At 54.0% G+C, this 27,814-nt stretch overlaps 2 protein-coding genes and 1 long non-coding RNA gene across 7 annotated transcripts in view; 1 reads left to right on the top strand and 2 right to left on the bottom strand.

Moving 5' to 3' along the window:
• TMPRSS9 (transmembrane serine protease 9) overlaps positions 1 to 23,567 on the bottom strand; it is a 50,380-nt gene extending 26,813 nt beyond the window's left edge. Inside the window, exons 1-2 of one of the 4 annotated variants that reach the window (XM_053220170.1) lie at positions 4,135 to 4,440; positions 3,315 to 3,481 (exon numbers count right to left, since the gene is read on the bottom strand). In XM_053220170.1, the coding sequence (XP_053076145.1) occupies positions 3,315 to 3,481; positions 4,135 to 4,223 (256 nt within the window). In that variant the 5' untranslated portion in view covers positions 4,224 to 4,440. Of the gene's footprint in view, positions 1 to 3,314; positions 3,482 to 4,134; positions 4,445 to 23,454 lie in introns of those variants that run through there. The other 3 variants (XM_053220169.1, XM_053220168.1, XM_053220167.1) reach the window with 3 other exon arrangements.
• LOC113596363 (uncharacterized) lies at positions 4,479 to 17,131 on the top strand. The gene is made up of 3 exons (XR_003417107.2): positions 4,479 to 4,673; positions 14,320 to 14,464; positions 16,308 to 17,131. It is a non-coding gene; the product is annotated as an uncharacterized LOC113596363 (long non-coding RNA).
• An 892-nt stretch (positions 23,568 to 24,459) lies between the features above and the next one.
• The window catches only part of SPPL2B (signal peptide peptidase like 2B), a 64,151-nt gene continuing 60,796 nt past the window's right edge, over positions 24,460 to 27,814 (bottom strand). Inside the window, exon 15 of one of the 2 annotated variants that reach the window (XM_027049555.2) lies at positions 24,460 to 27,695. In XM_027049555.2, the coding sequence (XP_026905356.1) occupies positions 27,450 to 27,695 (246 nt within the window). In that variant the 3' untranslated portion in view covers positions 24,460 to 27,449. The remainder of the gene's footprint in view (positions 27,696 to 27,814) is intronic. The other variant, XM_027049560.2, reaches the window with a different exon arrangement.

Raw genomic sequence — 27,814 nt, forward strand, 5'->3', positions numbered from 1 at the left:
GCCCCATGATGCCATCCTCTGAAAAAACAGGGGTTTGCGACTGTTGGAAACACGGCGTCAAAAGCACTTAACAACAGAGAATCGGACCCATCAATACAGAGAACAAACCAATGGGTACCAGAGGGGCGGGCGGGGGAGGGCAGAGGGGTGCAGAGGACAGGGTGGCACGGTGCCAGGAGTCCAGCCAGTGACGTCGGGGTGGCCGATGGCAGCCACGCTCACGGTGACCGCCACTACGCTGTATACCCACCAGTAGCCCCTAAAATCCACTTTGCTTTTATTTAATTATCCATTTAAAAATTTTTTTAATGTTTATTTATTTTTGAGAGAGAGACCGTGAGAGCGTGAGTGAGGGAGGGGCAGAGAGAGGGAGACGCAGAATCCAAAGCAGGCTCCAGGCTCCGAGCTGTCAGCACAGAGCCCGACGCGGGGCTCAAATTCGTGAACCGCGAGATCATGACCCGAGCCGAAGTCGGATGCTTAATCGACTGAGCCACCCAGACGCCCCTACTTCGATTTTAAAAAGTACGTGGCAGGGGCGCCTGGCTGGCTCAGTGGGTACAGCACACAACTCCTGATCTCGGGGTTCTGAGTTCGAGCCCCACGGGTGTAGATGACTTAAAAATAAAATCTTAAATATAAAAAAAAAAGCACACAATAGCAAAGAGTAACAATCATTACAGAGTTTTAAAAGGACACAACAGCAACCACCTAAAACGTGAATACGGGGGTTTCCGCCACGAATGGATCAAAATAACGCACCAGTGAAAAATGCTCATAACTGCAATACAAAAACACGAAGGTAGCAGCCACATAAACCGTGACAGCTGGGTATCAATTCTATTTATTGTGAGCGAATGTTCACCTAGAAAAATAATTCGATATTTATGAATACCACAGGATATATATATCGTAAGCCAATTCCTAAAACAACGGTTTTTCTCATTCGAGAAACTAAAAATAAAGAGAAATGAGCGTTCTTCAGTGTGGGCCACGTTGCCTACACTCTATACGCCAGCTAAGCCTTTCTGCTTTCCCTCGGAAATAATGACAGACACACAGGAAGCTGCAGAAATAGTACAGAGGTCCCAGGGGCCCGACCCCCAGCTTCCCTGAGGGCTAACATTACCAACTAACACTTTGAGCTGTCTGGGAAGGGGACACATTTGAATTTTAATTAAAGAAAACATTCTAAAACTTCTTAAAGCCTTCCTTAGTTTCAGAGGTCCTGATGGGGATTGTATTTACGCTGTTCCCCAAAATGTATGTGCTTCTGGAATGCAGGTGTGAAACCCCACCCCCTACCTCTCCCCAGTGTGAAACCACACACATGTACACGCCGCACTCACACACGCCTACACATACGTGCACACTCACATGGCACAAATTTTCCTGCATTTGACTCCCACAACCACTAGGGGGCCTCTGTCAGACACGCCAGGCTACATTCCACACTAGATATATTCCAGATGTTCCAAATAGATGCATAAAGCGCATAATAAACATATCTGTACTATGTATAAGAATCAAGGAAACCCACATAGCATTGCCAGCTTACAGTTTTGCCACATGGCAACATTTTCCCTCAAACTGCCCCTTTGTATCGTTACGTTTTTTCATGGAAAGGTGACCTTCACATCTCCAAATAAAACTGTAGGAAGCTTATCATCTCAGAATAAGCCTGTTCCAGAGCAGCGCTGCCCAGCGGAAATTCCTGTGATGACAGAATGTCCTAGATCCACACTGTCCAGTGCAGTATCCGTGAGCTGCCCATGAAACATCGCTGGTGGGGAAAAGGAACTGACTTTTAAATGTTACATAATTCTAAATAATTCTGTTTGTCTGTTGGGGTTAAGTAGGCTTCTGCCCAGCATGGAGCCCAACGTGGGGCTTGAACTCAGGACCCTGAGGTCACGACTTGAGCTGAGATCAGGAGAAGGACACTTAACCGACTGGGCCACCCAGGCACCCCTAATGTTAACAGATTTAACCCTGAGAAGCCCCCAGGGTTCAGGGCCATCAGTCCCAGCAGCACTGAGGCAGGCAACACCGGACTGAGCACTGTCTGTGGTGGTGACAGATGAAAACAGCTCATGGTCTCACAGGGAATGTCCGTCTAAACTCTCCATACGAACGTCGGGGAGAATCCAGGACAAATGGTGGAAGGAAAAAGGCAAGCTCCCACAGGGTCTGCAGACCCTGCTGACACATAACAGATTCCCCCAAAACAGCACTAGGCGTTATCCGTGGAAACGCGTCTGTGTGTGGAAACCTGTGGACTGTGAACCACTCACGGTCGCTGCTGCCACAAAGGTGGCACATGGAAAACCAGTGCAGGCTGTGGTCAGCTGCGGTGAGTGGTTTCACACTTTGCAAAAAGACAACACTGTGAACGGGCGTAACGAATCCACATGGTTCAAAATTGAAAGCCACCAAAGGGCCTCTGGTGACAAATCTCCCCACTGTGTCCTCCCCAGAGGTAACCGGTCAGTTAGGCTCCGAAACTCCCTTCCAGAAAACAATTTACGCACATAGGCAAACACGTTCTTTCTTACTATTCGGCACCTCTCTCTACTTTTCCAAACGTAGGCGTCTCTAGATCATTCTACTGAAATATAAAAAGAGCTTCCTCGGGGCGCCTGGGTGGCGCAGTCGGTTAAGCATCCGACTTCAGCCAGGTCACGATCTCGCGGTCCGGGAGTTCGAGCCCCGTGTCGGGCTCTGGGCTGATGGCTCGGAGCCTGGAGCCTGTTTCCGATTCTGTGTCTCCCTCTCTCTCTGCCCCTCCCCCGTCCATGCTCTGTCTCTCTCTGTCCCAAAAATAAATAAACGTTGAAAAAAAAAAAAAAAGAGCTTCCTCTGCCCCACATTGTACAGAGACCATAATTTTGTATGGTTAACTCTAAATAACATGACAATCTACTGAAAGAAAATAGGAAATGGGGCCCACTTTGGATTGTAGGAACATAAGCCACTGTTCATTCCTTATACTGTATACTTTTTGGTACTTTTTCAATTTCTTAAAATTTAAAAGAGTTCATTTCACTGTTTCCATTTTCACCCCACAGCGAAAACTTCCTTGGAAAACCAGGTCAGTGGGAAACGGGATTATGCAGTGCCTGGCCCCCTCCCACGCACCACCCACCCCAGACCGCCACCCCAGGCCCTCAGGCTCCTGGCCTGCCTTCAATTCCACACTTGCAGGCTCAACCCTTTGGTTCCGGGATCACGATGTGGATACGACCGAGCCACTTCTAGGCATCTTTGTGCAAGTTGCCCGGTGTGTGAACCCATGCAAGCCCACAGCCACTTACCCATGAGGACTCCCAGGGTGACCATGATGATGCTGGTGGCCACAACAACGCAGAGGGCCATGCGGCAGCACGAGGTGTAGGGAGCTGGGACTTCCTTTGCTGTCCCAGGCACAAGCTGTAAGTCACCAGCGGTGGGCTCCATGGCTCCTACACACTGGGAAGGCGACCTGGATGCCAGCAAGAAAGGGCGAAAAAACAGGGTCAGGGCTGCGGGATGCGTCTCTTCCCCTAAGCAACGGGTTTACTTGTGCAGATGTGGCAGCCTCCAACAGTGCCCTAGGTGCCTGTCTTAAAGCCATAAAAGGCGGCACAGCGTGATTGCTGGCTGGGCCTGTGCATGCGGGCTCCCCGGGGTCCCTGGGGTCCACTGCCAAGACGGATGCGTGACTTCCTGGTCGCCGTTTAACAAATCACCGCAAACCTAGTGTCGCCGAGGAACCCAGATTTATTACTAAGCAGTTCTGGCCTCAGAAGTCCTAACATCCAGGCCTGGGCAGGGCCGGTTCCCCCCGGAGCCCCAGGGAGACCCGTCTCCCCGCTTTTCCAGCTTCCAGAGGCGCCGCATCCTGGGCCCGCGGGGCCCTCCTCATCCTCACGGCCAGCAGCGCGGGGTCCGCCCGGCTCTCTGCCTCCCTCTCGTGAGGACCTCGTGAGGACGCCGGGCCCCCGGGGCCTCCCCGAGTCACCCCCGCCTCAGGGGCCTTGACAAGGACCCCTCTGCCACGTGAGGCGACACATTCCAGGCTCTGGGACTAGAACGGGTAAGTCTCCAGGCCACCACTCCGCCTAGAGGCACAGAACACGCGGACGCAGAGTGAACCAACTGGAGCCTAGCTGAGCGCCAGGTCGGGCGCCCGCGCCGTCCTTCGTGGCCCTGGGGTCTACGAGAGCGTCCGCAGCCGCCAGCATCCCTGGCGGAGGGACAGGCCTCGACGCGCCCTCGGCTGACAGTACGCGGGGTACTTATCCTCGTTAGGGCCTCAGCTCCGAGAGAGCCAGAGGCAGCCATGCGCTCCTATGGTCACGCGTCCAGCCCGCCCCTTCCTCCCGGTCTCGCGAGAGACCCGAGACCAGGCAGGCCCTGCAAAGCCACCGCTTGGTCGTAATCCCGCGAGAGACCCAACCGAGGTCACGCGAGGCCACCCGTTGTTCGCGGTCTCGCAAGAGGCCCAGCGGAAGTCCCCCTCGACGCGGCCTCGATCGTAGTCTCGCGAGAAACCCCGCTGAGGCCGCGCGAGGCTTTCTTGCGAGGCTCTCTCCGGGAGGAGTAACTTCTGCGTCTCTTCGGTCTCCTCCCGGGAAGGGGCGAGGAGAGTAGCTGCAGCCTGGCCGCGCCCGCCTCCTGCTTCCTCCTGTCAGGTAGGCCGAGTGCGGGCGGTAGTTCGGCCTTTCCCTCCGGGGGCCTTTGGTCCTCCTCGTGCCTGCAGCCGCTTCCGCTCTGTGCCGGGCGGGCACAGGGCTGCTCTGGGGGGGTCTGTGGGCACCAACGGCAGGCCTGGGTGTCAGGGAAAACACCGGGCGCCCAGATGCGCTTGGATTTCAGATGAGCAGATCCTGCTTTCACAGCACGAGTGTGTCACTGGCCTGGCTAATTTTACGTGTCCTCTTGGCCGGGTTGTGGCGTCCGGTGGACGGGTCAGACATTATGCTAGAAGTTGCCGTGGAGGTAATGGTTAGACGTAACTACCTTTGCAGTGAGCAGATGTTGAGTAGAGCAGGTGACCCTCCCTCTTGCAGGTGGGCCACATGCAATCAGTTGAAGGCCTTCGGAGACTAGGAATGCCGCCTCCCAGCGGCCTTGGGGACTCGAGCTGCAGCATCAGCTCTGCCCTGGGTCTCCAGTCCACCCTGCCGATCGCGGGCTAGCCAGCCTCCACGTGAGGCCACGTGAGCCAATTCCTTAAAATGCTTCTGGCTCCGCTTCACGTTGGCTGTGTTTCTCTGGAGAACCCCGATTGACACAGCCCCTAACGCGCCTTGTGCAACATTTGGGACCTACTTACGCTAAAAAAAAAAAAAAAAAAGTATTTGTCGTTCGCTTGAAATTCAGATCTATCGGACTGTGCTGTATGTTTATTGTTAAGGCGGGAACCCTATGCTGGGGCCCAGCCAGAATACTCCATCCTCAAGGGAGTGTGTCCCTGCCGGGAATGGCCACTCCATGCCTCCCCGCCGCCATCTGGAGCTGAGGAGAAAGGGGAGATGTGCGGGGGTGGCGGAGAGTGAGGCTGTGTAACACTTACCCCTTTATTCTCACACTTGAGCCGAATTGCCTTCTGAGGAGCCAGGGGATCTCTAAGAATCACTTGATGAAATGTTTTAGGGACAAAGACACCAAGATTCACCTCTGTGATTAGGGCTGGAAACTCAAGTTTAGTGTATGAGCTCATTGACACGCATCGCCCCCCCCAACCAAATACACACACTATATTCATTCAGCCCCAGCTGCCCCTGCTACCCCCCCAAGCCTGTGGGTTTTCTAAGGATTCCTGTGTTCTCCGAATTGTCTTGTCATCACTGTCATTAGGACACAGAAGGGGCCCGATGCTGTTTAGCATCGAATATAGAAGCACTATTCATTCAGCTTTCTGTCTGTCTGATATTTGTGACGGGCCAGGCCTGGGTGCTCTGTGCTGAGTCCCCAGCCCTGAAATGAGGCAGATGGGATTCTCTGAGCTCAGAGAGCTTAAATCAGAGTGGCAGAGCCCAAAATAAATTAAAATTACAGCTACAATTAAGGCTTGAAAATGAAGATGTGTCCATGGGGCTTTGAGTCCGTGTGAAAAGGAGCTTTGATCTAGATGGGGCCCCGGGGGGGGCGTCAGGAAGGGCTTCCCTGGGGGAGGGGTGTGTTATCTGAGTTCTGAGGGATGAGCGAGCATGAATTCAGTAAGTGCCCACGGAAGGAACAGATTTCCACACAGGACAAAATGCGTAAAGCCCCGTAGCTGAGTGGGAAAGGAAGGGCCGATGCAGAGAAGGTGTGTCAGTTGTTGCAGCTGCTCAGCACATTTCCGCCGACATAGCAGCTTAGAACAACGCATAGTTATTCTCTTGCGGTTTCTGTGGCTGGGATCCCGGCAGCTTTCAGCTGGGTCCTCTGCTCTGGGTCTCAAGAGGCCGTGAGTCAGGTGTTGTTAGCTGGGCTGCATTCTCATCCGGAGGCTCAGCTGGGGAAGGATCCACTTCTGAGCTCCCGATATGCCAGAATTTGTTTCCTGGCAGTTGTGGGGCCTGCTGGCTGTTGGCCTGGGGCTGCTGTTAGCTCACAGGCCCCTGACAACACAGTAGCCACGTTGTCAAGGCCAGAGAGAGAAATTCACTGCAGCATTCTAGGATGGGGGTCTTTTTTTTTTTTTCTTAAATGTATTTATTTATTTTGAGAGAGAGAGAGAAAAAGCAAGCAGGGGAGGGGCAGAGAGAGACAGATAGGGAGGATTCGAAGCAGTCTCCATGCTGTCAGCGCAGAACCTGATGTGGGCCTCAAACTCATGAACTGTCAGATCATGACCTGAGCCGAAACCAAGAATTGGACACTTAACTGACTGAGCCACCCACGCGCCCTACTATGGTGGAGTCTTACAGAATGTAAGGCGACAATGGGAGCCACATTCTGACACCTTGTTCATTGAATGTGACTTAAGGCAGTGGCCATGACATTGTATTCAGCGGGTTCACACTCGGGGGGAAGGGGTTATACAGGGCATTTGTGCTGGGGGACAGAAATCTTAGGAACCTTTTAGAATTCTGCCTACCACAGATATGAGGAGGGGTGATCTGAGGTGTGCATGGGGATAAGCAGGGTGCATATTTCACTGGTGTTTGAGAAGGAGAGATTAGACAAATGGGAGAGGCCATCTTAGAAGAGAAATGAGCTGGGAACTTTCCAGAACTGCTGGAAGATCTGAATCCTCAGACTTGAAAGGCACAATGCCAAGCATGACAGATAAAACAGATGCTCAGAGTAAATCCACAGAATAAAAACAAAGACAAGGTTCTAGGAGTAACTAGAAAGTAGAGATACGCCACCTACAAAGGAATGCTGGTTAAGAGCAGCAGATTTCTCAACAGAAAAGAAACCGAGGTGAGAGAATAACATGTTCAAAGTGCTAGGTGGAAATAGGTGTCCATCAACAATCATATACCTAAACCCACATGGTCAAGAAGGAGACTCAAGGGGCGCCTGGGTGGCTCAGTCAGTTAAGCAGCCGACTTTGGCTCAGGTCATGATCTTGTGGTCCGTGAGTTTGAGCCCCGCGTCGGGCTCTGTGCTGACAGCTCAGAGCCTGGAGCCTGTTTCAGATTCTGTGTCTCCCTCTCTCTGACCCTCCCCCATTCATGCTCTGTCTCAAAAATAAATAAACGTTAAAAAAATAAAAAAATTTAAAAAAAAATAAACTTAAAAAAAAAAAAAGGAGACTCAAATGCAGACAATTGCAGGAAGACTGTGAAGCTCAGCACTAACACACCAGCACTGAAAAACGCTACTGAAGGATGGAATGAGGAAAACTAAAGTTGGATTTGGAACAAAGAGGTGAAATGCCAAAGCACCATGAACCCAGATACTGGTTAACATGGGGAAGCATCGGAAAAGCACTGTGTCTATAAAACGATAATATTGACCAACTTGGGGTGCACAGATACCAAGGCTGAACCAGCTACAAGATGGAAGCATGAGTGCAGTTGAAAGACTCTAAGGTTCAGAGAAAAAAAGAGATTAGTGATTAATTTCAGACCTTGTCAAGTGAAACATGCATGGAAAAATTTTAAGAGCAATTTTGATAACAGAACTGAAATGGATAGCTTCCAAATAGTAGAGTGAAAAAAGATGTAAATGCAGGAGAAAGGGAAGAAGGCAGAGAAAGAGAAAAAGAAAACATACAAATGTACTTAAATGTAAAAGAATTGGTGAGGTTAGGTTTTTTTAAAAGTCAGCTAGATGTTTTAGGTGGTCTCTTGTAAACCGCAAAAGGCACAAAATGGAAGAGAGAAAAATTGTAAACTCTTATGTATGTAATACCAAAATTTAACACTAGACAAGTTTACTTAATGGACCTATATTCCCTATACTGAGAATAAGTTTACTTTTTCAGGATTCTCTGTATTGAGAATAAATTTACTTTTTCAGGCACACAAGAAATATTTACAGAAATTAATCATGTACTTAACCACAAAGCAAATCTCCACAAAACCCAAAAACTCTACACTCGATGCACATGTCTTGTGGAGTGCAATTAAAGTTTTTTTTTTTTTTTTAACGGTTTATTTATTATTGAGAGACAGACACAGAGCGTGAGCAGGGGAGGGGTAGAGAGAGGGGGAGACATAGAACCCGAAGCAGGCTCCGGACTCTGAGCTGTCAGCATAGAGCCCGACGTAGGGCTCGAACTCACAAACTGCAAGATCATGACCTGAGCCGAGGTCGGTCGCCTAACCAACTGAGCCACCCAGGTGCCCCTCGTGGCAGTGCAATTAAATTAGATGACTGGAAATAACAAAATCATGGTTGAAAAGTCTAAAATTACTTCTACAGAATTAATGATCCCAGGAAGAAATTATAGCTAATTAAAATACTTAGAACTGAATGTGCTTGGCATCAAAATACCCGATGCACCCAAAGCTGTCCTTACTGCGGTCACCGTCAGTGTTCCATCAAGCCAGACAGCCCACATAGCATCCACTGCACTGAGGTCAGCTGCCAGAACCCTGGTGTCCTTGGGAGACCAGGCCACATTTTGGGCTGTATTGTCCTGAGCAAAGCTCCTTCTCTGTGCCAATGACCCAGGAAGTACTCATGGGGCAAGTGTGCCTGCTGTCTTTTTTCTTAATATTTCCTGAAGACACATCTGAGAAGGCAAATCTGGCAAGAAGAGAATGGAATGGGAATTCAAGGGGGTAAAGATTGCCCGATGAGAGGATGTGTAGGCCAAATTTAAGATTGCTCAAAAAGAAAGCCCAGACTTTATCCTCAGTGTCTGGGAACTTTTTCTTGGAGGCTGAGATCAACCATGTGGGCAATCAGTGGATCAACCAGCAAATCCATCAATGAATCAGTCTTGGGAAAAACGATGGACACAGAAAATGGAAGTTAGGGGGTGCTGCTCAGATTGGTTATAGTCCATGTGTGTTGTCGCACGTGCCCCAAAAACAACACACCCTGACTGCGCAGGGAGAGGACCATGGAAGCGTCAGGCTTTGTCTTTGTCCTGGTGCTGCAGACTAGTGTCTCTGTCCCCCCAAATCCATATGCTGAAACCCTACTCCCCAAGATGACGGTACAGGGAGGTGGGGCCTCTGGGAGGGATTAAGTCATGAGGGTACAGCCCACATGAATGGGGTAAGTGCCCCTGTAAGGGAGGCCCCAGAGAGCTCCCTGGCCCCTGCTCCATGTGAAGACACAGTGAGAATATGGCCATCTGTGAACCAGGAAACAGGCTCTCACCAGATACGGAACCTGCCAGTGCCTTGAACTTGGATTTCCAGCCTCCGGAGCCATGAGAAATGTGTGTTGTTCATCAGCCACCTGGTTGGTGGTGTCCAGCTAGAGCTGCCCGAGCAGACTGAGACAGCTGCCCTCTTCCCCACTGGCCTCTCTCTTTGGCTCCTTTTACCCTGTAATGTTAATCCCTGTAAGCCGTAACTGTGACTGTACCCACTTTTAGTGAGTTCTGAGTCTTTCTAGGAAGTTGTTACACCTAAGAGCGGTGCAGGGGACCTCCCTGCATGAGTCTCCTGGGGCTGCCATAACAGAGCAACACAAACCGAGCAGCTCAAACAGCAGAGATATATTCTCTCCCACCCCTGGAGGCCAGAGGTCCAAAATCAAGGTGTAGGTAGTGCTGGTTCCTTCTGAGGCTGTGAGGGGGAGCCTGCCCCAGGCTCCTAGATTCTCCTGGTCACAGCAGTCGTGATCCTTGGCCTGTAGAAGCATCCCCTCATCTCTGCCTCTGTCTTCATAGGACCTTCTCCCTGTGTGCACGTCTGTGTCCCAAGGTCCCTTCTTATAAGGACATCAGTCATAGAGCACTAGGACCCACCCTAATGACCCCATTTTAATTTGGTCACCTCTGTGAAGACCTTATTTTCCAATAATTATCCTTCTGAAGTGTTGGTGGTTAGGACTTCAACATACAAAATCTGAGGGGACAGAATTCACCCCAGAACCCCTCTGAACTCGCATGTGGTGTCAGATGTGCAGGCAGTCTCAACCTCTGACCTTATAGTTGGTAGTTCACTCTTCACGAAGGAAGAGCTAAAGAGAGATATCACACCCATTAGGGTGGCCATCATCCAAAAACAGACAATAACAAGAGTTGGCGAGGATGTGAAGTCAGAAGACTTGTGCATGGCTGGTGGGAATGGAAAATGGGGCGGCCACTGTGGAAAACAGCTTGGTGGCTCCTCAAACAATGAAATACAATTACCATATGAATTGCATAAAATTATCACATAGAATGACCACAGGACCCAGCAATGCCATTCCCAGGGATATACCCGAAGAACCTGAAAGCGGGGTCATGAAGCTCTAATATATCTGTGTTCACAGCAGCATCATCCACAATGGCCAAGAGGTGGAAACACCCCAAGTGTCCATCGGTGGGTCAAAGACAAACACAATGTGTCCACCCACACGCTGGAATATTCTTGTTCAGCCTCAGGAAGGAAGGCATCCTGCCACCTGCCACCATGTGGATGGACCCTGAGGATGCTGTGTGCAGGGACAGAAGCCAGACACAGAAGGACACATCCTGCACGACCCCACTCATAAAGGAGGTCCCTAGAGGAGTCCTGTTCACAGAGACAGAGAGTAGATGGTGGGAGCCAGGGCTAGGGCAGGGGGGTGAGGAGTCAGTGCTTCATGGGGACATAGCCTCAGTTTGGGGAGATGGAAAGTTCTGGAGACGGATGGTGGGGTGGCAGACAACATTCACAACGATGTGAATGTGCTTAATGTCAGTGAGCTGTGTACTTAGACATGGTTAAGGTGTCTTGTGTGTATTACTGAAAGAGAGGAGGGGAAGGAGGGAGGAGGAAGAAAGGAAAAGAAAGAAGAAGGGAGGGGAGGGATCAGGAGAGAGAGCAAGCAAGGAGGTACATAGGCCACAAACTGAAACAGGAGGCGGATAGCTGGAGGACGTGAGGAGGAAGCCAGTAACCATGGGGAGCAGCAGGACACAGTTGATGCAGAAACATCCAGAATGTGGAGAGCCAGGAGCCAGGTTCTGTGAACAAACAAGGAAACTCAGGAGGAGCCGGCCGCCTGCTGGCTGCGCCTCTGAGTCCCGCTGATCCCCGGGCTGGACCTGCACCAGTGCATTCGCGCCCCGGCACGACCCCCACGCGGCCTCCTCCAAGGGCCGAGAAACCTCATCCGGCAGTTGGCAGGCTTGGTGGAGGGCAGATAAAAATCAGGCTACAAAATCTGCCTTTGAACCAAGCAAGGCTTAGAAAGGCAGGGACTGTTTGGTCCAAACAACCTGACAGTGTCCCCGGGCACTTCCACAGAAGTGGCATTTTGCTTAGACCCTGTGGTAGGTGGAAGAATAGCTCCAAAGGTGTCCATGTCCTCGTCCCCGGGACCTTGGACATGCTCGCCTCGCACATTGAAGGCACTTTGCCAGGGGGGCCAAATTGAGGCCCCTAAGGCAGGGGTGACCCTGGGTTCTTCAGAGGTGCAGTGTCCTCACGAGGTCCTCATAAGAGGGAGGCAGAGAGAGGGGCAGACCTCATGCTGCTGGCTGTGAGTATGGAAGAGTGGCCACAGGCCACGGATATGGAAAAGGGGAGAGACGGGTCTCCTTGGGACCCCCGGGAGGAACCAGCCCTGCCCACACCTGGATGTAGCTCCGGGAAGCCCACATTGTTCCAGCAGCAACAGGAATCTAATACAAGCTTTCTGTGGGCAGTGCTGACCCAGGAGAGAGGGTTGAGTGTTGATTCAGGACATTAGGCATCTTCATAGGAAAAACACCTTGAAAATGGGAACTGCCTTTCCCCCATGGTGCTCTACAGTCAGGTGGAAGGAATGCTGGTCATCAGAAGACCAAAATCCACGTTCCAGCTTCAACCCAAGTAGTCTGTGACCCCCAGAAAGGTAAACCTCTTCAGGCCTAATTATGGCCAATGATCGGCCTTGTCCCTTTAGTTCTCATTTCTTATAACGTGGGGTGGCAATATCGTTTTTGTCTTCCCAGATCACTTTCTTTGGGGAAGACTTACCCCAGGCGTGAGCCCCACGCACCTGGCCACCAGACCTACCAGTCACACTCTCATGCCCACCCCCTTTGGTGCCAGGTCCACACTGAACCCAGGCCTGCCAGTCACGGTACCCACCTCTTCACTCCCATCAGTGCTTGGTCCATGGCGTCATGCATGACTGAAGCAAGCCAACTGAGTTTCTTCCCTGAGTTTCAACTGTATGAAATTGCCCTTTTTTTAGACCAAAAACAACAGGACATGATCAATTTCATGCAGTTCAACTAACAATAGTAGGGGGGGAAGCATTCTTCCCAGTGGGGTTCCTAAACTGCCATAGGTAGGCTTGGGGCCACCTTGACTGTCAACAGGAAGGAGGATGAGATCAACACCCTGAAGGAAGAGATGTGGGGGGGCACACCCAGGGGCACGCTTCAAGGGACAAGACCGAGTGACCCAGCTCTGCCAGAGGCCAGGGCTTCTTCTGGATTGCCCAGGCAAAGGAGCCAATCTTTGCTTGAACTGGTTCAGGATGGGGTTGTCTCTCTTACAAGACCAAGCTTATGGCTCATCAACACACTAAAGCAGGGAGCAGTAACTTCTACTACACGGGCACTAAGGAAGATTCTCTTCACCCACCTCTTCAGCTCTGGTCAGACAAACACACACTACAGTCAACACAGTGTCAGGGTCATCGGAGTTCAGGGTCCCAGATGATGTCACCTCCCCATGTGTTGGGGTGCCTATTTCCCCAAGGCCTTTGTAGACTTGTGGACATGTAGCCCCAGCGGGCCTGTGGTCAGGAAACTCCCTCCTAAATTCCTCTTCCAGTCTGATTAGGGGCTTCCTAGAGGCAGCAGGAGTGATAGAGGGGCCTTCCGCTAGGTCTTTGTGTCCTCACCAGCTGGCTCCTCTGCTGGTAACATCTTGATGGGACCATGTAAGCAGCCACCGAACAAAACACATCAACTAGTTGTAAGCTGCAGAGGCCTTTCTCGTCACTATCTGTCAGCCTTCTCCCACCCCGTCCTCCACGGCTCCCTTCTCTGGTGCTGCCCCTAGGAGAGTCCACAGCACCAGTGATCATTTATCTACCAGCAAGCCCCACATAGAAGTTTCCAGTTCATGTCTCTCTGGAGCTTCAGATGGGAATGGACATGGGACACTGCTGCACACAGCTCAGCTTGTCCCAAGTGGGAAGTGTATTACCCCAGCCAACCTGCTCACTCTTCCCTCTCCAGAGTCCTGGGGACTGCCTCTCCCATCTGCTGATGCTCTAGACCAGCCCCCCCCCCCCAGTCTTCCTCTATCACTTCCCCATCTTCCTTCCCTTCCTTGCTGGTCACCTCCAAATCTGGCCACTCCACGTCCTTCCTCCTCTCCAGGGGTCCCCCCCACCCATTCCTGGGCTAGTGGTGTTCTTGCTAACTCCAGGCCTGCGTCAACCTACCCATTTTTTATACAACTAGAGATAGCTACCTAGACCATGGGATCTCACCCAGGGTGATTTTGCCTTCAGGAGACAGTGGGCAGATGTTTGGGGATGTTTGCGGCTGTCATGACTAGGGGCACTCTTGGCATTGAGGGGGTGGAAGTCGGAGATGCTGCTCAACTTCTCACAGCCCAGGATGCCCCACATGTCCACAGTGCCAAGGGAGAGAGGCCCTGGTCTGCACACATACAATGGCGCTACTCCCTGGCCCTTCGGTAGCTCTTTACCACCCTCAGCACCAAGTTCAAAGTCTAGGTCCTCACCTGACTCTCTTCACCAGCCCTTGCTCCTAGCCATTCCATGTGGATTCTCCCAAAGGAATCCTGACACCTGCTATAACATGGAGGGACCCCAAGGACACTGTGCGCCACAGGACAGAAGGACAGAAGCCAGACACGGACAAATCCTGCGTGACCCCACTCACAGGAGGTCCCTAGAGGAGTCCCATCCACAGAGACAGAGAGTAGATGTGGGAGCCAGGGGTGGGGCAGGGGGCAGGGAGTCCATGTTTCATGGGGACAGAGTCTCAGTGTGGGGAGATGGAAAGTTCTGGACACGGATGATGGGGGTGGCTGCACCACAGTGTGAGTGTGCCTGACGCCGCTGAGCTGTGCGCTCAGAGATGGTTACGATGGTGAGTTTTAGGTTGGGTGTACTCAATTGCAATAAAAAAAATCGCTAACAGAAATCGGAAAGGATGGATGGAGCAGAAGTTTGTGCCTGTCCTTGTGAGTGTGGATTCCAGAAGGGGGGTTCAGCGCTGGTGCAGTAAACGCTGGTGTGGAGTAGAAGGCGTAAAGCCATGGAGGCAACAGGGCTCCCTGGCTGGGAAGTGATTATGAAGTACTCCATGGACACATGCAGGTTAGAGAATCTTCTAGACCCCTGTCAACTCCTCGAGGACAGACGTGCACCTTCTGCCTTGCTTCATGTCCTGGTAAAGGCTGTGCAAATCGTTGGCACAGACAAGGCATTTGTTGCTTCAGTGAAAAGCTAACAATTTTACCAACAAGTGAGCTATCAGTGTGCCTATATTAGCTTTGCAAAAAGTTGGCTAAAAACCTCTAAGGAGCAACCTCTTTGCATCGCTGTATGTTCCACTTAATGACGTAACATTGAGAGACAAAAGCTGAAGGCTGGATTGATCATGGGCTAATTACCAGTTTCCAGTCATAAAGTCAAGTCGATTTAAAACTCAACTTTCTCAAAGCACCCGTATTTCTTGTTTTTTTTTTCAATATATGAAGTTTATTGTCAAATTGGTTTCTATACAACACCCAGTGCTCATCCCAAAAGGTGCCCTCCTCAATACCCATCACCCACCCTCCCCTCCCTCCCACCCCCCATCAACCCTCAGTTTGTTCTAAGTTTTGAAGAGTCTCTTATGCTTTGGCTCTCTTCCACGCTAACCTCTTTTTTTTTTCCCCTCCCCCTCCCCCATGGGTTTCTGTTAAGTTTCTCTGGATCCACATAAGAGTGAAACCATATGGTATCTGTCTTTCTCTGTATGGCTTATTTCACTTAGCATCACACTCTCCAGTTCCATCCACGTTGCTCCAAAGGGCCATATTTCCTTCTTTCTCATTGCCACGTAGTACTCCATTGTGTATATAAACCACAATTTCTTTATCCATTCATCAGTTGATGGACATTTAGGCTCTTTCCACAATTTGGCTATTGTTGAGAGTGCTGCTATAAACATTGGGGTACAAATGCCCCTATGCATCAGCACTCCTGTATCCCTTGGGTAAATTCCTAGTAGTGCTACTGCTGGGTCATAGGGTAGGTCTATTTTTAATTTTCTGAGGAACCTCCACACTGTTTTCCAGAGTGGCCGCACCAGCTTGCATTCCCACCAACAGTGCAAGAGGGTTCCCGTGTCTCCACATCCTCGCCAGCATCTACAGTCTCCTGATTTGTTCATTTTGGCCACTCTGACTGGCGTGAGGTGATACCTGAGTGTGGTTTTGATTTCTATTTCCCTGATGAGGAGCGACGTTGAGCCTCTTTTCATGAAAGCACCCGTATTTCTAAATTGAAGTAGAGTTCGGACCAACACGTGAAGTTCATTTAGGACTTAAAAAAAATGTCAGCCCCAAACCGAACCTGCCTACGTCGATTATGTTTCCCTTTCCCTTCTCACTCAGATACAATGGAGACAACCTGTCTCAGACAAATGGGCAGTTTACTTAGGGAAAGGTAAAGGGATGGGAGGCTCTAGAAGATCCTTCATGCCCTTAGTCTCAGACTACAAAATATCTTCTAGAGTTTGTTTTATTTATTATTATTTTTTTTTTTTTGTAAAGATTGGGCTGGGAGAGAATGGACAACGAAAGCTGAGTGCAAAGAGGGAAGATAGCCGATTAAGAGAAATAAGAGAGAACCCAAGAAGGCGATTGCTGGCTCACGCGGTGACCTTGAGCTAAGAGAAAGCCCTGGACAGGATGAGGCATAGTTTATTATTTTTTTTTTTTGAAAGAAACGTAGGAGGATAAGTTACCACCTGTGCTTGAGAGATACATGAGAACACCCCAGACAAATCTAAAGAATGAGTGCAGTTGCAAAAGAAGAGAAATGAGTAGGCACAGACTTGCTGTCCCCAGTTATGGGAATGACCAGTAGAAGCTTCAAGAAGGACTGACACCGGTCCCAAGATCTGAAGTGTGCACGGAGACAGAGGGAAGGAAGAGGCAGGGTGTCTAGAACATAGAGACCCAAATTGTGAGCTGTGAACACCAGCGTCTCCAAGCTGAGCCTGTGGCTTGCCCAGCATCCAGCTCGAGTACATTACCCCCTGTCCCTACGTTCCCGGGCCCAGGCGGGAGGCGAAATGCCAGCCTCTCATCCCAACTCAGCAAGGATGGGGTGACACTGAGGAAGTCACCCCCATCTGGGGTAACCAAGTGTCTTAGGTCACCTGGAACTGTTTTAGTTATAACCTGGAGATCAGGACATCTGGGCACCTGCTCCCCCTCTGTCTTCATCTACCAGGAAGGGTCTGGAGCAATTCAGGGGTTCCCAAGGGGGTGCTGAGCACGACTCCAGGGCGGGAACAACTTGTTTCCAGCCCCCCGACGATGCCAGGGACAGCTTCAGCTTGGAGCCAACATGTTCCTAATGCCACTCTTAACTCTTGTCAGTGACTGTTTTCAAAAAGGGCGTGAACTGTGGGTGCACAGCCTTCAGGGAGAGTACCCAGCCCAGTGCCTAGGGTGAAGGGATCGAGGGGCTGGTTTCAGGGGCAAAGTGCAAGGGTGCCCCCACAAACCTCAGTTCAAGATAAATATTTTTACACAACATTTTAAACATATAAACATTAACAGCAAGAAAACGAGCAACCAAATACAAAGACAGGACTTTGCACGTCCCTGACCACCTCTCTCTCCTCCCCCACTCCCAGCCCTGCCGGGTGCTGTGTTGGTTTGAAACTTCGATATTTTGCTCATCGGGAATTTCTCTGCGTTCATTGGTGTTTTCGTGATCGCATTGCAGCATCATTTCTCATGAACACTGACTGTTTTCTTGTCCCTTCAAATTTTGTGCCCAAGGTGAGTGTCCTGCCTGCCTTGCTTCGTCTGGGCCCCGAAGGGCAGTAACTACCTAACAATACTGGTTTTCTTCCCATGTACTTATTTGTTGTCAGTGACCTCCTCTTTCTTGTTTTTTTTTTTCAATGTTTGTTTACTTTGAGAGAGAGTGTGCTAGTGGGGGACGAGCAGAGACAGAGGGGGACACAGGATCCAAAGCAGGCTCTGCACTGACAGCAGCAAGCCTGATGTGGGGTTCGAACTCACGAACCCACAAGATCGTGACCTGAGTCGAAGTCAGACACTCAGCTGACTGAACCCCCCCCCCCAGGTGCCCCTTTCTTATTTTCTATTTGTGTTGCAGTGACTACATTTTCTTTTAAAAAAGGGAAAAATTTTTAATTTAAAAAAGTAGGCCATTTCAAGAAGATTTAGTGAATATTTTCATGGTCTCCCTCCAGATAGGTGCCCTCCTCCAGTGACGCCACTCAGTCTTGTGGTTTTAATAACATCCCTGAATTCTACAAGCTCCTGGCCAGACTCCTCTTCTGAATTCTGGACTCAGGTCCAGCTGGCTGCTGGAGCCTCCTCCTGCTGGTGACCCAAGGTGACCCCGTGGGCCCTCCCCTCCTGGTATTCACACCCCTGGGCAGTCTCGCCCCCTGAGTTTGTGTGGCTTGCTTCTACCCATTGGAACGCAGCAGAGCCAATGGGCCATCCCTGTCCTGAGTATATTGCGTTAGGTAAGACCCTGTATTGGCAGACTGGAGCTAACAACCCCCTTGCTGGCTTGATGAAGTATGTGGCCACCTAGGAGACCCCCAGATGGCCTGTAGGAACAGAGGGCGGCCACCAGCTGGCAGGCTGCCAAAGCCAGGCCCTCCGTGCTCGCCCATGACCTGAATGAGTTTGGAAGGTGGGTCCTTCCCCAGTCTGGCCTTCAGTTGAGAACACGGTCTCGTGTGATCCTGAGCACGGGGGCCAGCTCAGCCACGTCCAGATTCCGGACCCACAGAAACTGAGAGGTATTAAATGTGAGCTGGTTCAAGCCACCAAACTTGTGGTGACCACAGCCCAATGACTGGCAAGCTGCTCAGATCTGACACACACCAGACTGAAGCCTGTGGCTTCCCACGGCCTTCCCTGCCTCAGGCAGCACCTTCTGTGATCAACTGAGACCACATCTCCTAGGGTCAGCATGACATGTTTCCACAGCCTGGAAGTGCTGGCTGCCCCACCCCCAGAACATACCTAGCATTGGCCCACCTGTGCCACACCTGCCTTGGTTAAACAGAGAACCACCCAGGCCTCATCACAGGGCTGGCGGCTTCCATCCTCAGCGGCTAAAACCTGACTCAGGCCATGTCCCACCTCTGCTCAATCCTCCCCGGGGCTTCCACGCAGGGCAAAATGCCTGGGAGACCCAGTCCCACCCATCCTCCCTCGTCTGTCCTCAGCTGTTCCTCCCTCCTCCCTCACTAGAGCCACGGAGCCTTCCCACTGCTCCTCAAACGTGCAGGACACAATCCTGCCCCGGGGCCTTTGCATCTGCTGTGCCTGCTGCCTGCCATGCTTATCTATATCCTCATGGCAGATGCTCCCACCCCCCTGCTGTATCTGTTTTCTCCTGGATTGTGCAGTCTGCACCCTTGGGAGTAGACTGCAGGATGGCGCTGAGCCTGGACTTCCGTGGGTCCCTTTGGGAGAAGCGGAAGTCAGGGAAAGAGCAAATGGACGTTCTCTTCCTTCTTAACCCAATCCTGACCGAGAGAACCGCCATCTCATCCCACACTCTGGCCTCACGGCTCCAGGGGGCACAGCTTGGTGTCAACGGCTGGGACGTCACCCCTCAGCACAGTGTGCCAGAGCAGTGGACCAAGGCTTCAAGGGCTGCCACGAGAGGCATCGTCTCGGGGGCCGCTTGCCGCGACGATGCTCACGCACCACTGCACAGATGCAGGCCCCGAGCCCAGACCACCTGGATGAATCACCCCCAGATCCCGCCCCACGGAAACCGTGGCATGATAAACTGATAAACGTTTGTGGTCAGTGAACCTCACCCCCAACATGGGGCTCGAACTCCTGACTCCAAGGTCAAGAGTCAGTCTCCACCAACTGAGCCTACCAGGTGCCTCTAATAAATGTTTTAATCTGCTAACATCCGAAATAATTTGCTATGCATCATCCACTCATTTACACACAGGCTCCAGACCCCACCCGGTGTTCTGTTCCCTTCCAGGCACCACACTTTACTATCGGGGGCCCATCTGGCCCCTTCTCTCCACCTCTTCCAGGCCCCTCACCCTTTCTGTAGCGGCCAGGTGCCCGCCGCCGATCTCCCCTCGCCCCCAGTGGCCACCTGTGCCCCGTCGGTTGGGGTGCTGATCCAGCGTCTGCAAGGGCAAAAGAGCACCGCAGTTCACTGTCTGCCCAGGAAAACCCTGACTTCGCCTCTGCTTCGACCCTCCCCACTGCCCCCACCCCACCCCAGCCCCCTGTGAAAGCCCATCTTTCCCCTGGTCCCATGTGATGCTGGCCCCCCTTGCATCCCGCCCGGCTGCACGGCCCAAGGCCTGCTGCTGGAACAGGCCCCCCTTGCCCGCCCTCCAGCCTCTCCTGTTTCTCTCGCCTCTCTGCGGGCTCGCCAGGAGACCTCCCCCGCCCGCCGCCCCCACTCCATGAAATAAATCACTCAGCAAGCCTACAGGAAATTTAATAAGCTCGGCCTCTTTTTTTCCTTTCTGTCTGTGGACTTTTTGTTAGGTTTTCATGGGAAGAGGTGTTTGTGAGAAAACTGTTTGCGGTGATGATACCGTGTGTTCCCTTAGCTTTAGTAACATGCACAGAGGAACAGGGAGTTGGGGACCCCTCAGGGCGCCGGGCGGGGTTGCTGATAAACACGGGTGATACCCGGGAAAACAGATAAAGATTCAAAGATTCAAGAAACAAACCTCCAGCCACCTACAACTTGTATAATTTAAAATTAACACAGGTCTGGGGCACCTGGGTGGCTCAGTTGGTTGGGCATCCAACTCTGGATTTTAGCTCGGGTCATGATCTCACAGTTTGTGGGTTTGAGTTGGGCTCTGGGTTGACAGTGCGGAGCCTGCTTGGGATTCTCTGTCTCCCTCTCTCTCTGTCCCTCCCCTGCTCGTGTGCACACACTCTCAAAATAAATAAGTAAAATGAAAATTTAAAGAGTAAGATTAATGCAGGTCCTAAATGCCATGGGGGCTCCCAGACTGGAGCCCAAAACAGAAAAAGTACATTCGTGGGAAAACTGGGAAACCTGAACGAGGTTGGCTGCAAGTGCTGTGCCCACATTAATTTTCTGGTCTGCATCTTTGCACTGTGGTTACATGAGGGGAAGCTGGTGCAGCGTGCGCGGGGACCTGCCATGCCATCTTTGCAAGTAAAATTGTTCCAAAATCATTGATTTTATTTTTTTAATGTTTTTAAATTTTATCCTGTGTAAAAAAATTTTTTTAATGTTTATTTATTTTGAAAGATAGAGGATGAGCAGGGAAGGGGCAGAGAGAGGGGGAGAGGGAATCCCAAATAGGCTCCCCAACATCAGCAATGAACCCAACACAGGGCTAGAACTCATGAACTGTGAGATCATGACCTGAGCTGAAATCAAGAGTCGGCCACTTAACTGACTGAGCCACCTGGGCGCAAGAGAGAGGGAGTGCAAGTGGGGGAGGGGCAGAGAGAGAGGGAGAGAGTATCAGAATCCTAAGCAGGCTCCATGCCGTCAGCAGAGAGCCTGACGTGGGGCTCAAACTCACAAACTGTGCGATCATGACCTGAGCCGAAGTCCAACGCTCAACCGAACTGAGCCACCCGGTGCCCCCCCCAAATCATTGATTTTAATTAATAGAGGTAGAGTAGGAAAAACAAAGCCTTATCCAGGTATGAGCCAGCAGCCCAGAATATATTATCCTTTGCATTAATTTTAGAGCCATGAATGTTAAAATACATAGCTGGGGACAGCTGTGTCCCGTCTCTACTCACGTGGACAAGGAGAGGAGCAGCCATGAGCAGAAAGGTCACGCCTGCCACCAGTTTATAGATGAAGAAACTGAGGCTTGGAGAGACTCCCTCTCTCTGCCTCTGTCTCTCTGCCTCCCCTCCTCCTCTTCCTCACACATACAGTTCTTTTGATCCCAGCAATGTCCCCCACTTCGCTGGTGGCTTCTCTGTCGCGAAATGGGCCCCTGCCACCCCAGGACCCTGCTGTCCACGTACAGTAGGTGAGCCTCCAAGATGGGGTTCTCCGCTCCCCATGCACCAGCCACACCCCTCGGTAAGAGTCATGCGTCCCAGAAGCACACGGCGGCCCCCACACACACCTTGCCTGTAGCGCATGGATGACGAGGCCCAGACACAGGCATCTGCTTCCTCTGCCTCTGTTCCCCTCCAGGACGGGCAGGGCTCACCCGGCCGCGGTCAGAGGAGCGCCCGCCTCTGCCCGGTCCCTCCCGGGTTCCTCCCAGTCCCTCCCAGGGCATCAGACTCTTCCCCCCACAGCAGTGATCGCAGTGATCACGGGAGGGGGATGCTCTGTCTTCAGGCCGCACTCAGAGCAGGCTGTTCCGAATAGGAGTTCCCACCTTAGCGAAAGGCCGCTCACCACACTGCGGACCCTCCAAACCCCGCCCTGCACACGGAGTGAACTTGGGGCCACATGCACGTCAAGGACGGGGCTCAAAGCCGGGATGGGCTGCGGGCTTCACTGGCCTCAGTCCACGCACCGCGTTCAGATCAGTGCCTACGTCTGACGTCTTGTGTGCGAGGGCCGCGTGCCGCCGCGTCTCCTGGGGACCGCCGTGGCCTGGCTCTCCGATCCACGCGAGCCGCGGTGGCCGCCATCCCCGTTCTCCAGGCCGGGAGGCTAGTAAGGAGTTCACACACGTGATGCCTCACACAACCGCGTACAAAATCAGACAGCATCTCCCAGTGCAATCACAAACACAACACAGACACACACAGGCTCACGTGCATGGTCACACACTGAGTGACACAGCCACGCACAGCCACCCCACAAACACTCCGGGACACAACTACACACGGTCACGCGTGACTGTACATCCTCACAGCCACACAAGAGCGCACACTGTTGCCATACAGCCACATGCGACTACACAACCTCACACACGAGGTGGCAGTGACACAGACGCGCAGTCTCACACAGCACCCAGGTCAGGCCTGCGGGCAGGTGGCATGGGCTCTGGGTCCACGGCCACGTGCAGAACCCGAGTCCACTCACCTGCAGGGTTCCCGAGGCTGTCCCTGCATGTGGCAATGAGGCTTGTGTTTAATGTGAACACACAGTCCCCCAAAGCCCACACCTTCCCCCGTGGGGTCCAGGGAGCCTGCGAACCCTGAGATGTGGCCCCTGTGGCCCGGCTACCCTCGGCCATTTCAGGGGCAAAGCGGGTACTTCTGACCAGACCGCAGAACTCCAGTGACAGCCTGCCCTTGGTGCCAGGGTGGCTTTCCTGCCACACAGAACTGAACCCGTGAGACCCCTCCTGCCACAAACAGAACCCTCACCCCTTCAGACCACACCCTTCCTAACGTGGCCCCGGTACCCTTGTCGTTTGTCACTTCCAGGGAACTCAGATGCTGACCGGAGGGCCGGGCGCCCCACAGCCATCACTGCCTCTGTCCCGGGTCCCTCCCGCACTCCCCTCCGCCCGGGCTCCAGCTTAGCGTGAACGGAGGGCGGAAACGGCGCCCTTGGCTGCCGGGACGCGCAGTGCAACTGGCCTCGTCGCCGCGACCCCCGGGCCTCCCCTCCCCGCCACCTGTCCAGCCGGCTCCGCAGCGGCTCTGCCCCACCTGCCCCACCTGCCGCGCAGTGCCGCCCCGGGGGCCACCGCGCAGAGGGGCCGTCCCAGCCCTTCCGGGGACCCAGACTCACCGAGCCGCGGAGCCGCGCAGGGTCTGAGGCCGCGCCAGAGCCGCCACCACCGCCGGCCAGCGGAGCCCAGCGAGCCGCCAGCACCAGGGAGTCGGGGCGGGGCCGGGGGCGCGGCCTCCCTCCTCCCCCTCGGGCGCAGGTGGAGGGTGAGGCCAGGGGCGGGTGGCGAGTCCAGGACCGGCCCGGGTGGGGGTGGGGGTGGGGGGTGTCTCGGGGAAGGGATGTGTGAGTAACTACCATAGTTTAAAAAACCAACTTGATTTCAGAAGTTTCAGATTTACGGAAGAGCTGTGGAGAGCGCCAATTACTCTGCACCCCGTTTTCTCCGTGAGTGACACGCCATCACAATTAACGAACCGATAGTGACACATTGTTAGTTAGCGAACATCCGCACTTTATTCAGATTCCGGCCCAGGTCCCCCAGGCTGAGGCACTTTCTCAGGCCCCTCGATTCTGAAGCCGTGGGCAGTCGGGAAAGGGCTGGTCAGGACGGGGGGAGAGGGGAGTTTGTCCTGGCCAGGCTGGGGCAGGGGCCTGGCCTCAGTTTTGACACGCTTGCCACAGCCCCGCTGGGACCCCGGCCTCCCCACCTGCTTACTTCTCCCTCACCGGCCCTGGGGGAACACATCTTCATCTCTGCTCAGGACACTCGGGGGATATTTTCTGAATTGTCTCCAGGGACCAGCTATCTTACTACCATTGGTGGCATCGTCTTTCATGTCCTAAGTGGTGACTGACTTTTGTGGGAAACGCCATAAGCCATGGGGAGCCAAGCATGGTGCTAGAGGGAGAGCAATCCTCCGGGTCCCGGCTGCCTGCAGCATGGTCCCGTTTCCTGAGCACATGCAGGGAGGCCCTGGAGAAGCAGCCGTCACACCACTGGCAGAAGCAGCAGCTACAGCCCCAGAGGGGGCACAGGGGCATGGCCGAGGTCACTCCTCCAGCATGTAAGCCAAGACTGCAGACCTGGGCTCTTCCCACTGCTGCACCTGTCCTTGAGCTATGACAGCTGTGGGGGGAGGGGTCTCCCTCCCCTCCCCCCACCAGGACAGGTGCCACTATGCCCTTTCTAGGACTCTTGCCCCCTCACCTTCTGGTGACACCGGCCATGCCTTCCCCATGGGGCCAAGAGACCCCTGCCCCTCTCCTGCCCTCCCAGCAGCCATGCTGATCTCCCCACTACAGGCCTCAGCTGTCTCCTCCAAGTTCCCTTCCCAAAGACAAAGACGGGTGTGGACTTGTGTCCTGTCCCTCCTCTCCAGGGTCAGCCACCTGGGGCAGAGTGAGGTCTGAGCCTCGCACGCGAATCCCCGGTGGAGTCGGGGGCCTGGCACACAGCAGGCGCTCAATGAAGGCTGATGGAATGAATGAGTCGTGGAAACCAAATAAGCCCCGGGGCTTTAGTGGAAGAACACTGCTGTCCTCACGGCCCCGAGCCAACTACAGAGCCCGCACTCCAGCACCGAGCCGAGCCCCGCCACAGGGCAGGAGCACTGTCCCCCCTGCGCCCACCCGCAGCTCTGCGCGTGGGGCCCTCCCTGCCCTCACGAAGGACGCTGGGCCCCCAGCCCCCGCGGCCTGGCCGAGACCACTGAGCACCCGGTGTCGGGACCATCTCGGAGGAGCGACACGTCTCTGCTGCGTCTCCGCCAGCCCCGCGCAGCCAAGTGGACCGGCCTCGGGAGCCTCGCCTTCTCTCTCTGCAGCAGAGCAGAGGCACCGCTCACACCGTGGGCGGCACAGCCGGGGGTGGGCCCGCCCCCCCTTGGAAGATGCTGGCAAAGAAAGGGCTTCACTGTGTTGACTAGTTGAAAAATACCAAAAGGAGGCTATCACGTGACCTCTGAACACCACTCGGAAGGCACATCTGTGTCCGTCAGCGCCCTGGCCACGGGCACGCCTGCCCGCCACGTGCTGTGACACTTGGGTTATGGCAGCAGGGCTGAGTTGTGGCAGGGACTGGGTGGCCTGGAAGACCCCAAACACGCTGGCTGGCTCTTCGCAAAGTCCGCGGGGTGTGGATCCCCGCCACGCTGCTTAGATCACCACGGACAAGCGATGGCCCGGAACACGGGGTGGACTGAGCGCTGACTGGGCTTCCTTCGACTCTCCAGTGCCGGGAAATAGGACAGCAGCCCCGCTCGGCGCCAGTGGGCGGTGTGGACGCACTCCCGGGGGGCGGTGTGGCCATCCTCGCGGACCAGGCCACTCCGATCCTGCCGGGCCGGGCTCTGCCAGCTGCCACACTGTGGAAAACATGAGAGCCAAGCAACAACTATCAAAAGCTGTGTCGGGGCGCCTGGGGGGGGCTCAGTCGGTTGAACGCCCAACTCTGGTCATGATCTCGCGGCTCCTGGGTTCCAGCCCCGCGGCGGGCTCTGTGCCGACAGCTCAGGGCCTGGAGTGGAGTGTGCTTAGGATTCTGTCTCTGTCTCTCTCTGTCCCTCCCCCACTCATGCTCTGTTTCCCTTCAAAAATACAGAAGGCAAAAACTGCAAATGGAAACTTCAGGAACTAACAGCCGCCTTGAATTCCTTGATGTTTGTCAAACACAGAAGACAGAGAGAGATCCCGGCTCCTACACCGACGTACAAAATGGCTTAGAGTAAGGTGTGGGCCGATGCGCAAAGGGGGCCACTCAGGCCTGGCACCCCGGCCGCCCAGGGCTGCACCCCAGCTCCGGCCTCCGAGTCAGGGGCTCTCTGGGGTCGGCAGGTCCAGCTGGTCTCCCTCCCAGGTCACCTGTTTTTTTAAGAGACACACAGAAACAGGTGGAAAACGTCTGGTTTTTTGTTTTTTTTTTTTTGGAATAACCATTTCTTCTAGAGAAGCATGGCTGACAAAGGCTGTGAGTCTGTCTGGTGCTGGTATTTTCTGGAATGGATCATGGTTGACCCCCCGCCTGCTGTCTACAACTGATCAGCAGACACGTCGGGGACAGAGCTGGGACCGTGCGGCTGGCGGGTCCATGTCTTTCTGAACTTGAGTCTGTAAGCTGCGTGGACGGGCGCGGCCCTGCCACGGGGGCCGCTGCACCGCGGCATTTCTGTCCTGACGTTCGGAGAACCCTGTCGGTGAGGTAGAAGACAAAATGCCGATTCCAGAATACTCTCCACGTTGCAGAAACTCCTGGGCGGTTTAAATAAAAAGTATGCTCGCCCGGCCGGTGGTGTCGCTAGAGGCCGGTCTGGGGTGGGGTTGAGAATGTGCAGATGCCGAGAGGACGGTGCCCCCCTCCCCAGTCCCTCTAAGCTGAAAGACCAAACGGAGCCCACACAGAAGACACAGCCGCCGTGGAGGGTGCGGCCTGGCACCCACCCGCCCCAACAAGGGTGGTCCGAGAGACTCCCACCCAAGAGGTGACACTACGGAGCTCAACGAGTCATGGCCGTTTATTAAGAGGCGGAGAAGCTGGAGCGCAGGCATGGGCGGCCCTGGCTGCTGGAAGAGCCAGGCGGGCCCGAGAGGGGTGGCCCGTCACGCCGGGCGCCGCTTTCAGTCCCTGCCGACACAGAGGCAGGTCCGACCCGGCCAGCCGGGCCCGCATCCTGAGTCCAGACATCCAGGGCCCAGGTGCCGGACTGGGCTCTGCTGGCCAGCGTCCCTGGGGACGCGCAGGCGCGGCACAGGAGAGAACCTGAGGGAAGTGGCGGCAAGGTAAGCACCAGATGTGGGCGGATCTGCAGCCGTGGGCGGTCGGAGGCGGCACTTCCTGCCCTTTCCGAGGAACCACCGAGTTGACAGGCAAGACCGTGGAGCTGGGCGCTCCACACGGGTGACCTCGTCGGTCCGGGGGCTCACGGCAGCCACTCGAGCTGGGAGCAGGAGCTGGAGAGGGTCCAAGGTGCAGCTGGGCTCTGCTCAAGGAGGAGGAAGAGCGGGGACATCGGCCAGACCAGAGCACCAAGTTGGGGGGGGAGGGCCGAGCACGTCCAGTCTCGGGGTCTCTCGGCGCAGAGGGGCGGCAGCGAGGGCCCGAGAGTCTGCGCCATCATCTAGGCCGAGGTGCCTACCGGGCCTGTGGGTTCAGGGGTGCGGCTGGCTGGGCTCGTGGGCTCCTGGGGGGGTGCTCTGGCCCCGGTCTCCTCGGACGCAGACAATGCCGGGGGCTGCTTCGTGGGCAGGGAGCACTTGGCCAGTCCTTCGCCTGGAGGCGGCTGGGAGAGGCCAGTGTCTGAGTCCATCTGGGGCTGGGGGCCGTCGGCTGAAGACGCCGCCCAAGGAGACTGAGGTAGGTCCTTCTGTAAGAGAAGAGGCCACAGTCAGGCGTGGGACGAGGACAGGAAGGCCCGGGGACAGTGGACAGGGGAGGGCAGATGAGTCACCGTCCCCCAAGGGTCCAGCTCCAGACCAAGGAGCC

This window comes from Acinonyx jubatus, chromosome A2, assembly GCF_027475565.1.
Source record: "Acinonyx jubatus isolate Ajub_Pintada_27869175 chromosome A2, VMU_Ajub_asm_v1.0, whole genome shotgun sequence".
Classification (NCBI taxonomy): Eukaryota; Metazoa; Chordata; class Mammalia; order Carnivora; family Felidae; genus Acinonyx; species Acinonyx jubatus.